Raw genomic sequence first — 13558 nt, 5'->3', positions numbered from 1 at the left:
CCCCCCCCCGCGACGGGACCCTGAGGCGGACGCAGCCCGGGCGGCGGCGGCATCGCTCCCTCCGACCCTCGCCCGCCCGCTCGCTCGCTCGCTCGCAGGGACCGGCAGCCCGAGCCAGCCCCGCCGCCGCCGCCGCCGCCGCCGCCGCCCTCTGGGTCCGAGCGCCCCGAGCCGGTGCCTCCTCGGTCCGTCCTCCCGGCTCCTTTGTGAGGAGAGCAGCCGCGGCGCCTCCGACAAGTGCGCGCCAAGTCCGGCGCGGCTGAGGGGACTCGGCGTCGCGGCACATGGGGCGAGCGGGAGGCGGAGCGCGCGGCGGCGGCGGCGGCGGCCCAGCGGCGCGGCAGCCCCGGCGCCCCGAGGCGTGAGGAGACCCCGCCGTCGCCCAGGTACGAGTCCGGAGCCCGTGGAGCTGCAGCGCCGCCAGGGGAGGGAGGCAGGCAGGCGGCGGACACCTGGGACACCGCGGGCAGCAGCCCCGGGGAAAGCGCGCGGCGGCAGCCTCCTTCCGAGGGGAAGCGGAGTGCGGGGAAAGCGGGAGGGCGGCGGCGGCGCCGTCGGAACTGCCCGCTGCCGGGCGGGAAGGGCAGGCAGGAGGCGTCGCCGATCGCGGGGCAGCCGATCGGCGGCGATGCCGGTTGCGGATCGGGGCAGTGTGCGGACTCCGCCGGGCATTTGAGCGGCGAGGCTGTGCTCGCTCGGTCGTTCCCCCCAGTGGCGTAGCGTGGGGGGGGGGGTGAAGGGGGGCCGGCCGCACCGGGCGCAACATCTGGGGGTTAGGGGGCGCAAATCCACGGGTTAGGGGGCGCAAATGACTTGCCTGGCCCCGGGTGCTGACAACCCACGCTACGCCACTGGTTCCCCCCCCCCCGCCCCGTAGATGCGCGGGTAGTCGAGCTACAGCAAATTGGGAGCAGGGTTTAATTCGATCAAGCTTGGAAGTGGGGTGCCCCCTCGGCCTTCGCCCAAGACACGCGTGCTTACTGTCGTGGGGATGCTGCGCACGTGTATCTTCGCTACGCCACTGGTTCCCCCCCCCCGCCCCGTAGATGCGCGGGTAGTCGAGCTACAGCAAATTGGGAGCAGGGTTTAATTCGATCAAGCTTGGAAGTGGGGTGCCCCCTCGGCCTTCGCCCAAGACACGCGTGCTTACTGTCGTGGGGATGCTGCGCACGTGTATCTTCGCCCCCGGCACCCTCCCTCTCCCCGCGCGCCCCGCGGCGTTACAAATTTGTAAGGTAATGGCAGCGTGTAATTATTTGCTTTGTCGGAGGCTCGACCCGGAGTGGTGTTGTGAGTCCCGAGGGCAGAGAACGTTTAAATCGGGGAGTTTACAAGAGGGAGGAATTCGGCGCGTGTTGGGAGAGCCGGAGCGGGCGAAGCGGGCGGGATTCGCGGCCGTGGATGGGGCGCGCGTTGGTCTTTCAAAACAAGGGTACTGCTGCTGGAGAAGTAATTAAGAAAAGAAACGATTTAAATCGGTGCGCTTCGAGCTTCAGAGAATCCGCGTGTTACTCACTGCTGAAGACCGTCTGATGCAAAGCTGCACTATTAGCAGTTTATGCAGAAAACGGCTTTTCTCTATTACGGATACCCCTCTTCCCTTTTAAGAAGTGCAAGGGATCTTTTTAAGGGCAGCGCTAATTATTATTGTGATTCTTTTTGAAAAAAACACATGCAGTTTAATTGATTGTGTGTTTCTAAAACTACGGCAGTGCGTTTTGATCTTTACTACTGACCACTTTCGTTCTTTTTAATTCTCACATAAAGTGTTGAGTTCGGCATTTGATATTTACAGCTCTCTCTCTCCCCTCCCCTCTTTCCCTGCTCTCCTATTTCCAGGTTGGAAAGAAGAAGGAATTGGAAACTAGAGACAATCCAGCTTTTGAAATGGAAATTCAGTTTGTGCTGCTTTTTGTGGGCGTTCTTGTGTTTGCTGATTCTGTGAGAGGTAAGTAGAGAGGGCCTCAGGCCGCCTGCAAATGGTTTGTGCTCTGTATTTTTGCCCCATTGGAATACATTCTGTCTGTGTGCATTTGAATTCCTTCCAGAGACCCTCTAATAATATAATGTTCCTTGTTGCATAGAAAGCTTGCTTTCTCTTTGCAAATGGGGCAGAACTATTATACTCTCTCTTGGTCCTTCTTTCCTGCCAGGCAGGTGTGCTCTGGGGGGGCTTTCCAGTTGCTGTTATTTCTTAGGTGTGAAAATACGCAGTTGGCTTCCAGTTTTCAGTCTGGAGTAAAAGGAAAACAATTGCATTCCTCGGTGGATCAGGAGAGCCTCTCCCCTTCTGTAATCTCTCCCAGCCTGGCTCTGTATTCCCAATAGCGCTAAACTAAACAAACAAATCCATTAAGTTCACCCAAGTGACAGGCAAATGACAGTTCTCAACAGCTAGCACATATTTTAGCACTGGGGTTTCAGTGTGTGATCAGATTCCCTTAAACAGGTTGCATTACCAGAGGGAGGCTGAGGAAAAACAATAACCAAGGAAGTAGAGTGTATAATTCCTTATAAAGAATAGAACTTAACAGAGGAACAGTTAGGGGAGCTGTTGCTGTCTCTTCCTTATCAGAGGGCTGGAGCAGTCATGTTGACGCTAAGAAATACTGGGAACCAAAAAATGTTTTTTTCATTTGACACATAAAATCCCCTGTTGAGAGCACTGTTCAATTAAAGCCACCTTAACTAGGTATTTTACTTAGTGTACTTTTGACGATGGGTACAAGCACTGGTTCATACCATTTCAAGGCAGGTGCCAGAACTCTGATAGATGTTGATAGTTCTGGACTGCAACGATGAGCTGCGGAAATAGGGAAGAGTCATAGCTTAATGGAAGAATCTCAAAGGTAGGGATGGGGGAAACTGCCTAAACTTTGGAGAACCACTGCCAGTGAATTTGGAAGTACTGTAGATGAACCAGATATGACTTGGGGAGGAAGGGAGTCAAAGCCTTGCTCCAAGAATTAGTGTCCACTTGATTAATGTGTGTTTCCTCTATTGTGCTCATTCCCTAGCATATATCTGCCATTTATGTTGCATGCCTTATGAAAAGAAAATAGTATATGACTTTGAAAGACCTGAAGGTCCAGTCACAGTACGGAATGAACTGAGACGATGTCATACATTTAGATTCATATATCATGCAGAACTCAAGGAAGGATCCAGAATGACTTACAGGCAATAAGGGTGTTGTGTTTACTTTGGATGTGAAACTGATTTGAAATACTATTTGTCAGTTGTTTAACTGAATGTTCAAAATGCAATGTGGCACTTGCATTGAAGTCTCCCGGGTAATGATATTTTATTAAACTAAGAGCACAATGGCTTTTCTTTTGGGCTTTGTCTACAGAGGAAATGTGATACCTGAGACAAATGATGAACATTTGTGAACTTTTGATTGCTAAGAATAGGTTTGTGATTTTTTAAAAGAAAAAGCTATAATTACAGCTCCATGATGCAGTGTTGATGGAACATGGCATGTCAGTGTGATAAAGTGGCAGGCTTAAAGATCACCACTTTGCTTCAGTCTGGAAAAAAACTTTAGTATATTTCAAAATGAATGGAGAATCATTTTCTGCTAGAAAGTGCCACAGTTTCTAAAGTGTGCCTGTGGTGTGTTCCTTTCCCCATAGGTCCAGGTAGATGTTCACTGCAATTATATAAGAGTTTCCTATTTCAACCACTCAGGTTTTGTGTGCAGTACGGGGTGAAGTCACATGGTTAATTTGTGTTAAGGAGGAATAACTGGGTGGGTAAGAACAGGAACATCTAAGTGGCAGCTTGCTGGGTAGAGCTGCCTCTTACATTTGTGGCCCTGCCAGATTTTAATAATGGAGTGGTAAAACCTTTGCTCTACTTCCAGACGTAAGGAAAATGAGATTTCTTGCTCCCCAGTTGGTAAGACATTAAGAGGCCACACTGTCTTAAGTATGTGTCATAATTATGAAGCTCTTACTAGATAATGTAAACTTTATTATGCAACTTGACCATACATTAATAGGTTGGTTTGAGTGACAAACTGCATTCCCACTCACTGCAGTGGTGTCTGGAGAACAGAGTCACCTACGAATTTGCAGTAGCTGCCCATTCGTGGGCTTAATAAACAGGAATTGTCTATTAGGGTTAGGAAGGATGGAGACGAAAGGAGGGATTGGGGTAAAACTAATTTGAGAATGAGGATGGAGAGTGGCTGCTCTTGGGCTTGTTTTGGAGGAGATGGTTGCATTATGGGCGACACAACTGAGTAAATGAGATAGCTTGCATTGCAGGGGGTTGGACCAGATGACCTCTGTGGTTCCTTCCAACTCTACAATTCTATGATTCAATGCCCTGTAGTTTTTGAACGTTCTCTGTAACGTACCTTGTGGCCTCAGCATAGAGATGCATCAACGTATAAATAATAAATCCAGGATTCTGGAATGTTCAGATATGAAGCTTTGGGAAGAAGAATGATGTAGAGCACTTGATTTGCGCAGTCTGACAGTCCTTTTGGACTTTGTGGGTCAGAACATTTGCACTGAGCTGCAAAATATAGATTCGAAAACAAAATGGGATTTCTCTGTATGAAACAGAATTAAACTCAGAAATGTCGATTCAAGTAAAATTAAAAGAGTATTGCCAGATGGTGGCATGAAGGGAGTGTGATATTCTTTTCCATGTGTATTTGGACGTGCTCTAAAATTCCTGGATCCTGTACATTATTTTCCTCTAATCTGAAAGGATTACACAAGCATTCGAGATTCCCTGGGCAAGCTTTTGCATCAGTTTCGGGCTCCTGGATGATACACCAGATTATATTGGGCTGGAAAATTTGGAAGTATAATAGAACAGGTGCTTCAAGAGACTCCAAAAATTTATTTCATCTCTGAGCCTTCAAATGTCCCAGAGGGCTGACATCACAAGGAGTCATTCTGGGATAACAATCCTGTGGAGTTTCCATGGTCAGGTGATCACATGTGCATGTGGTTAGATTAAACTGGGCATCTGTCTTTGTGAATGGCACTCAGAACTAGTCCCAGTCACCAGTCTGGCAGCTGCATTCTGGATTAGTTGTAGTTTTTGAGTCACCTTCTGTCTTGTTGGGATTCAACCTCAATCCGTTAACTGCCATCCATCCTCCAATCGTCTCCAGACACACAGGACATTCACCACTTTCACTGGGCCCAATGTAAACAAGAGGTAGAGCTGGGCATCACCTGCATATTGGTGGAGAGAGAGGATAGAGCCCTCAGGTACCCCACAAGTGAGCGATTGAGGTGGTTTCAGTCCCATGATGGGGCCTGAAACCCGATTGGAAGGGGTCCAAAATAACCTTCATTCTTCAGGTGGGCCTGGAGTTGGACCCACTCAATCACTTTGCCCAGGAATGGAATATTTGAGACTGGGTGATAATTGGCCATAGTGGTGGGGTCCAAATAGCTTTTTTAAAGAAGCAGCTTGATAACCACCTCTTTAAGGGGTTCTGGGAAGGCTCCCTCCAAGAGGGAAGCATTCACCAACCCATGAAGTCCATTGCCCAGCCCTATCTAGCTCCTTTCTGTGAGCTAGGATGGGCAAGTGTTAAGAAGACAGGTGGTTTGGTTTTACTCGTCCATGCAGCCTGTCCACATCCTCAGAGGTAACAGGTTGAAATTGATCCCATACAACTTGACTAGACAGAACACTATGGCAGCAAATAAGATTAACAAATATTTCGTGTGTATTAACAATCACTGTAACATATTTGTGTGTGTGTTTGTGCAGTACAATTTAGGTTGCCTTCTCAGGTGCACACCCTATTGACTTTGAGACTTAGTCCTAGGTAAGCGTGTATCTTAAAAAGACGAAGGGACCCCTGATCGCTGGGTCCAGTTGCAGACGATTCTGGGGTTGCGGTGCTCATCTTGCATTATTTGCCAAGGGAGCCGGTGTACAGCTTCTGGATCATGTGGCCAGCATGACTAAGCCGCTTTTGGCGAACCAGAGCAGCACATGGAAAAGCCGTTTACCTTCCCGCCGGAGTGGTACCTATTTATCTACTTGCACTTTGACGTGCTTTCGAACTGCTAGGTTGGCAGGAGCAGGGACTGAGCAACGGGAGCTCACCCTGTTGCGGGGATTCGAACCGCCAGCCTTCTGATCAGCAAGCTCTAGGCTCTGTGGTTTAGACCACAGCACCACCCATGTATATTATTGCTACCTAAATCAGCTTTGTCTATGGTACTCACAGAAAAATGAATCGAGTGAATCTGATATTTGACTGGTTTTGGTTTTTTTACATTGTATGTAAACTCCATGATAGTCACACAAAGACCTTTTAGTTTGCCTTGGGTTGGGGGAATACTCTGAATGCCGCCTTTTACTTATTGAGTTTGAGAGTTATCAATGCAGCTTTCTCCTTCTCCATAAATTTGTAGCACCCAACCTGGTCTGCACTGACTTGTAAAATCATGGTTTCTTCCCCTTCAAATGGTCTGCTTTCAAATTAATCCCAGTGTTGCAGTGCTTAGTGGAAACTCTTTTCCTTTGGTTATATGAAAAAAATGATTGTTTTATTTCATGTCAAAATGTTTGCCTTCTGTTTCACTTTTACATCAAGGAGCATGTGTTTAGTTTCAGCTGGAATAGTTCTTTGTGTAGATTGCTCTTTAGTCAGGAGTTCTTGGTTTTTCCCGGCAATGTGAAAATACAGGGCAGTCTCTTGTTCCTCTCATGGTCTATAGCAGGAAGAGCCAATGTGGCACACTCCAAATATTCTTGGACCAAGCCAGCATGCCCAGTGGTTAGGGAATGAGAAGATAAGTTCTTCCAGGTCACTTAATGGTTAATTTCACACAATTATTAAAATCCATTTTAACAAATACAGTGGCACCTCAGGTTAAGTACTTAATTCGTTTCGGAGGTCCGTACTTAACCTGAAACTGTTCTTGACCTGAAACACCACTTTAGCTAATGGGGCCTTCTGCTGCCGCTGCGCTGCCGGAGCACGATTTCTCTTCTCATCCTGAAGCAAAGTTCTTAACCTGAAGCACTATTTCTGGGTCAGCGGAGTCTGTAACCTGAAGCGTATGTAACCTGAGGCACCACTGTATACTACTGAGAGACTTCAAATGAGTGCTACATTGGATACCACCCAATATGCCCAAATAGTTTAGTTCTTTCATTTTCCAGGGGATCATGGTAAATTTTGAAGGCCTATTTTTGACTTGGATTGGGTTTTCCTATTACAGTGGTACCACGGGTTACAAACTTAACTTGTTCCGGAGGTCCATTCTTAACCTGAAACTGTTCTTAACCTGAGGCACCACTTTAGCTAATGGGGCCCTCCACTGCCGCTGCACGATTTCTGTTCTCATCCTGAGGTAAAGTTCTTAACCCGAGGTACTACTTCTGGGTTAGCAGAGTCTGTAACCTGAAGCGTTTATAACCCGAGGTGTTTGTAACCCGAGGTACCACTGTACTTTCCCTGCCCTGTTTGGGGATTCATTCAAAGCTTCTGACCTATTTCCTTTCATGAGGAATCTTATCATTTAAATGTAGTCAAAAGGTGAAAATGTGGGACTTGCAGTAAAAAACTGCAGTTGTGGCCTGTGCTTATGTGAGAGGGGTCACTGGAATTGAGACCTTCATTCTTAATCCGTATTGCAGCGATTCACGATTTTTGGCATGGCAAGTAAAATCCTTTTGAAGTGTAACTAAAAGAAAATAGATGGTTCGTCAGGCAAAGTTCACTGTTGCTTTTAGTCCTGGGAAGGAGGGAGGGCACCAGTGCAGAAAGAGCAAGAGAATTGCTCTGCCACAGTATAGCAGACAGTGATTCATTAGTAGCCTTAAGAGTCGATTATTGCAGTGCAGTCTGTGTGGAGCTACCCTTTGGCCTGATCCGAAGGCTCCAGCTGGTGCAGAACATTGTGGCTCGACTGTCGATGGGGACAGACCATAGCCAGCACATAAGTCCTGGGCTCAAAAGCTTGCATTGCCTGTCCACATGTTACCTGACCAGGTTCAGGGTTCTTGCATTAATTTACAAGGCCCTTACCAACTGGATACCTCTGGAACAGCTTATATTCCAACCCAGCCGCTGAGGTCTTTGCGGGAGCCACTGTTAGTGGTTCCCTGTGGCTCAGGTCTGCAAGGTGTCATGCGTTGAGTCAGCCCAATTTTGTGGAAGTCCCTTCTAGTTGAAGCGAGACAGGCCCCCTTCTCTGTTGAACTACCAGCGTTCACTGAAGACTTTATTATTCCAGCAAGCTTTTAACCGAACTCTGATTTTATAGCTTTATTTCATGATTTTGGTCTTATTGTATTGGGTCGTGTACACTTCTTAGAGATAACCATGAGTAAGTGGTACACAAATTGTTTAAACAAACAAACAAACAAAAACAGTGCCCCTGAAGACAAGGTAATGGGTATACAGTGGTACCTCAGGTTAAGTACTTAATTTGTTCCGGAGGTCCGTACTTAACCTGAAACTGTTCTTAACCTGAAGCACCACTTTAGCTAATGGGGCCTCCTGTTGCCACTGTGCCGCCGGAGCACGATTTCTGTTCTCATCCTGAAGCAAAGTTCTTAACCTGAAGCACTATTTTTGGGTTAGCGGAGTCTGTAATCTGAAGCATATGTAACCTGAAGCGTATGTAACCTGAGGTACCACTGTAATACCAATATGGCGCAAGGTGAGTGTTCTATCAGTGCAATATTTCCTGCTTCCTCAATGGAACATTCTCCTCCCCTTTTGTACTCCCTAAATCTGGTCCAGGGATTTCCCCAACTCTTTGGAGAAGATTTGGGGAGAGTGTAGAGCAGTGGTGGGAGGAGAAGGGCACAAGTGGAAATACTTGCAGTGATGAGATGGTTTAGTTGAATATATCACATTGACTTAAAAACATGTTGGGAGAAAACTGTGAGATCCCTTGAGGAAGGAAGATGAAGGATGATGGTGGACCAAGCCCAAAATATCTCTGTTCCCTGGTGGCAACAATGAAATCCTTTTGTGCAAGGAACAGGAGGAGAACAGAACCGAGGTTTTGATACCTGCCCAGCAATGGAGCTTGCAGGTGACCTTGGCCCTGTCTCTTCATCTAACTTACCTGAAAGGTTTGTCGTGAGGGTAAAATGGGATGACCTATATGCTACTATGAGCTCCGTTGGAAGAGTTAACAAAAGTGATTATCCACATCAGTTCTAATCTGGTGGTGTATCTGTTGACCCCATCAGGTCACAGGCATTTATTTATCTCTTGTGGGGTTGTGAAGACTCTTTCATAGATCACTGCTAGTATAGTATTAGTCTCTTGGTTATAAAGTGAGTGTTTTATGAAGCTACAGTAACTCTTCTTCCGTATTCTGGAAGTTACACAGTCTTTGTTCCCTGCCCACAATGCTCACCAACTTTTCTCTGGCCTATTGCATCTGTTGCAAGTAAGTTGGTCTGTTCTAAACATCTGGCCTAGTAAATTTGCCTGCAGTTGAGACAAAGTAACACCCTCCCCCTGTTTTTTAGTGTCACTTTGTGATGTGGTATTGCAAGCCTAAGAGCTGTTTTATACATTACATGGCAACCAACCAGCATTTTTCATTGAATGTTCACTCAGCCGAAAGCTGCAGTCACCCCTGGCTCTCCGATGAGGGTGCCTTTATTTCCAAACCCCAACTTCGCCACCTTCAGACTTCGCAATTTTGAAAATAGGTGAACACATCAAAAGGCCTTAGAATTAGTCATTAACTGGACAGGGACAAAAGCATAAGGGTGGGAAACAGGGGCTAGGACACAGCCCCAAGAGAACCTTGGAAATCCAGACCGGAGTTTTTTGCAGGGATCTTTGTAGCTGAACCATGCAAATTGTTGGTGCTTTCTAAAGTGAGTGCAGTGTCTGTGTTACTATACTGGTTCAAAGCTTGCATGTTATGAGTTAATGCAAACTGCCTACCCTCAAAATCCAAGCCCCTCTCCGATTCCCCCCCTCTCCCTTCACAAGTCAGATAAACATCGCTGCCTTGCATTTTGGTTAGTTGCCCTGATTATACAGTCTCCCCATTGTGTTTTTGTAGAAACATGGTATCCAGCAGTGCTCTGAATAACCTAAGTTTTATTTCATCAGAACCCATCCAATTTTCAGGAAGAAATCCAGCCAATAACTCTAGGCTACTTCTTATATTAAGTGCTCAAACTTAATTTTGAACGTCAGTAAAGGAAGAAAAATGTAAATTGGGAACAGAGACCTCTTGGAGAAAACTTAGATTTGTCTTGATTTTTGTCCTTTTTGAGTCTCCAGCCCCCCCTCCCCTCTCATAATTGCTGAAGAAAAGTTTCACTCTTGGCAGGAAACAAAGTGATTTCTTTTCATGCCTGTTAAATTTATTTCATGAAAGATTTACACAATCTTAGGTATCCTGTCAAGTGACTGTGGAAGGAGTAATGGAAGATGTGTCACAAGCTAGATGCCTCTCAGGTTCTGTTGCTTTTTTAATGGGTATTTTTGGAACTGTCCGTATTTGTACCTGAAGAACTGGAGAGCTGATAATTCCAGAAAGAAAGAAAAAACTGAAAAACTTGGGCAGTGGTTGTTTTTAACTTTTGGTGGGGGGGATGCCATAGCTGTCCCCCACGCCTACCAGGGCAGTTTCAAAATGGGTTGTCAAATTGTACTTGCCAATTTAATGGTATTTAGTGTAAGCAGTGAAAAGGCCCCTATGGAAATTCCGGAAAAGTAGTATGTTGTGTTTCTTGGAACATATTCCTTCCATTACACATCCATTCATGTAGAGTGCAGTTTAATTGTTCTGAAAAGTAGCTGACAAACCAGGTTGTGATGGTTCCTTGTACCTATCTGAATCTGAGATACAAACTTCTGTCCTTGGCCCTGTAAAATGTTGATGCATTAAGGCCAAATTATGAAGAATGGGAGATGGGGGTGATCCATAGGAGCAGTACCAGATTAAAGTTTCTGTGGGGTCGGGAGGGAAAATCAATCAGATCAATGACTAGGTAAGATGTGTTGCAGAAGGGGTGGGGCATAGCTGTCAAGTGTCCCTTATTTTAAGGGACAGTCCCTTATTCCAGCGCCATGTCCCGCCGCTGTCCCTTATTGATGGATGTCCCTTAAATGTCCCTTAAATTATGTCCCTTAAATTTCAAAGGAAGCAGCGCCTCTCCCTCCCTCCCTCCCTGCTGGCCAGGGAGGAGGGAGGCTCCAACTGTGTTGCTTGGCTGTGTTGCTCACCCAATAAGAAGTCTAAGAACGACTGGGGGGTGGAGCTTGCATGCCTTGTGTGTGGCTAGTTAATGCAATCTGAGGGGGTTTTTGAATGCTGGACGCCATTTTTGTTGCACGTGCTGCTGCAAACTTTGCAGTGCAAAGCCAGGCCAGGGAGCCATCTTAAGTTGAGGCTGCATAGGCCTTGTGGAGGAGGACAGGAAGACTGGAGTGCCTGGAACAGGTGAGGCTGCAGGTCCCTTATTTTGGCTGCTGGTCCCTTATTTTCAAGGCTGTAAGTTGACAGCTATGGGGTGGGGAGATCTCTAGCCTGCAGTCCAGATTAGGCCCACCAATTGGGTCTGCGAGGCCATTTTCCTCAAACGGTACCTACTTGCCCCACATATGTGATGTCAGATGTGAGGCAGGTAGAGACATGGCCGGATTGGCTGTGTGGTCAAGGCCACTTTGGGAAACTGCTTCGTACCGCTGACCCCAGCAGAGAGCAGGGCTGACGTCACTATCCTTCATCTCACGCACAGCAAGTGCAAGCCTTACAACAGATGACTCCTATCTAGACTCCTATCTTCTTCCTGGTCGCTGCTCTCCCAAGGCCTCAGAAATTATTCCCAGCCCTTCTACCATAGAGTCCTTGACTGAAATTGAACCTTGGGCCTTTTTCATTGTAAAACCTATCCTCTGGCACTAAACTTTCCATATGAACCTACCCAGACCCTGAGATCATCTTTTGAGGCCATTCTTAGTGTGCCTCTTCTTCGAGAGGTCCAGAGGGTGGCAACACGAGAACAGGCCTTCTCTGCATCTGTGGGATGCTCTCCCCAGGGAAGTTCGCCTGGTGCCTTCATTAAACACCTTTAGGTGCCAGGCAAAAATGTTCCTCTTTAACCAGGCCTTTGATTGATTGACATCCAATGCCCTTTTAAAATGACGTGGGGGTTTTTTGGGTTGTTGTTTTTGTTTCAATTGTGCATTTTGTGGTTTTATATTTTGATTTTATTCTGTGAACCGGCCTGAGACCTCCTGGTATAAAGTAAAGGTAAAGGGAGCCCTGACCATTAGGTCCAGTTGTGTCCGACTCTGAGGTTGTGGCGCTCATCTCGCTTTATTGGCCGAGGGAGCCGGCGTACAGCTTCCGGGTCATGTGGCCAGCATGACTAAGCCGCTTCTGGCGAACCAGAGCAGCGCACAGAAACGCCATTTACCTTCCCGCCGGAGCGGTACCTATTTATCTACTTGCACTTTGATGAGCTTTCGAACTGCTAGGTTGGCAGGAGCAGGGACTGAGTAACGGGAGCTCACCCCATCGCAGGGATTCGGATTGCCAACCTTCTGATCGGCAAGTCCTAGGCTCTGTGGTTTAACCCACAGCGCCACCCTTATTCTGTGAACCGGCCTGAGACCTCCTGGTATAGGGCAGTATATAAATTGAATGAATGAATGAATGATGCTGTTACTCAGCTGCCTGGTGGATCACGTGCCCTTGTAGCTCATTTATTTGGACCACCTGTTAAATAACAATAAACACATTTTCTTTCCCACTGCAACTGAAGCTGAATTGGAAAACTAATATTAGGAAGGTGTCAAAGGCATATTAATGTAAGCCTGGAAAGTTGGGACCCTCGGCAACATGGAAACAGAGAGATCTTTTTAGACCACGAGCAACTTGCAGCTCAGATTACGCAATAATATTTAGTGTACATTCCTTTCCAAATAAATATTTTAAGTCATTGTTCGATGCACATGGGAAGATTGATTAAGGAGCTGTGAGTTTCTGCAACACTTTCCTTCTGAACTGTGCTGAAAAGCAACCGCCAAATATGGTTTCGTCCTTAGCTCTCTGTTACTTGGTTACAGAGAAATAGACCAGGCCCTGTGGTACTAACAATATAGACCTGCACCAAGCCCCACTTGTTGGCTGGCCATGCATGTCAATAGAAGTTGTTGAGTCAATCGGAAGCTTTGCATTGTCCAGACTAATTTCATCAAGGATTAATGGGATTGGGGTTTCCTGCTTAGTAAGACACAGAAAAACGTTTGTCCCTCCCCCGCTCAATGTGTGAAATTGGCTTAGGAGAATTTAATCAGATGTCTCATCTGAGAGTGTTTTACTCCGGTTCTTCCTGTGTTAGACATTTGCCATTCATGCAGTCCTTGCCACCAAAGGATGCAGACAAACATGCCATTTCTGGATCCTAAGCTCACACTCAGAAGTTGCTGTTATTTGGTCTGAGGAGTTAATTTTTAATAGTGGTTTTCAAACTTCCTAGCTTTCATTGAGGTCTCCATAATAAACTTTAAAGGAACATCAGGTTTCCTCAGGTTGCAATTTTAAAATGACTGGTCCAAGGCCTGCTTCTTCTC

General features: G+C 46.7%; 1 protein-coding gene across 2 annotated transcripts in view; it reads left to right on the top strand.

Moving 5' to 3' along the window:
- Positions 1 to 363: 363 nt before the first annotated feature.
- Positions 364 to 13558, top strand: part of FGFRL1 (fibroblast growth factor receptor like 1) — a 175717-nt gene continuing 162522 nt past the window's right edge. The window contains exons 1-2 of one of the 2 annotated variants that reach the window (XM_082223181.1): positions 364 to 383; positions 1838 to 1948. In XM_082223181.1, coding sequence (XP_082079307.1) covers positions 1888 to 1948 — 61 coding nt within the window. In that variant the 5' untranslated portion in view covers positions 364 to 383; positions 1838 to 1887. Of the gene's footprint in view, positions 384 to 1837; positions 1949 to 13558 lie in introns of those variants that run through there. The other variant, XM_082223182.1, reaches the window with a different exon arrangement.

Source organism: Podarcis vaucheri (genome assembly GCF_965113315.1).
Source record: "Podarcis vaucheri genome assembly, chromosome: 5".
Taxonomy (NCBI): domain Eukaryota; kingdom Metazoa; phylum Chordata; class Lepidosauria; order Squamata; family Lacertidae; genus Podarcis; species Podarcis vaucheri.
Note: the sequence above shows the minus strand (reverse complement) of the source record. Positions and strands in the feature narration are given on the sequence as shown.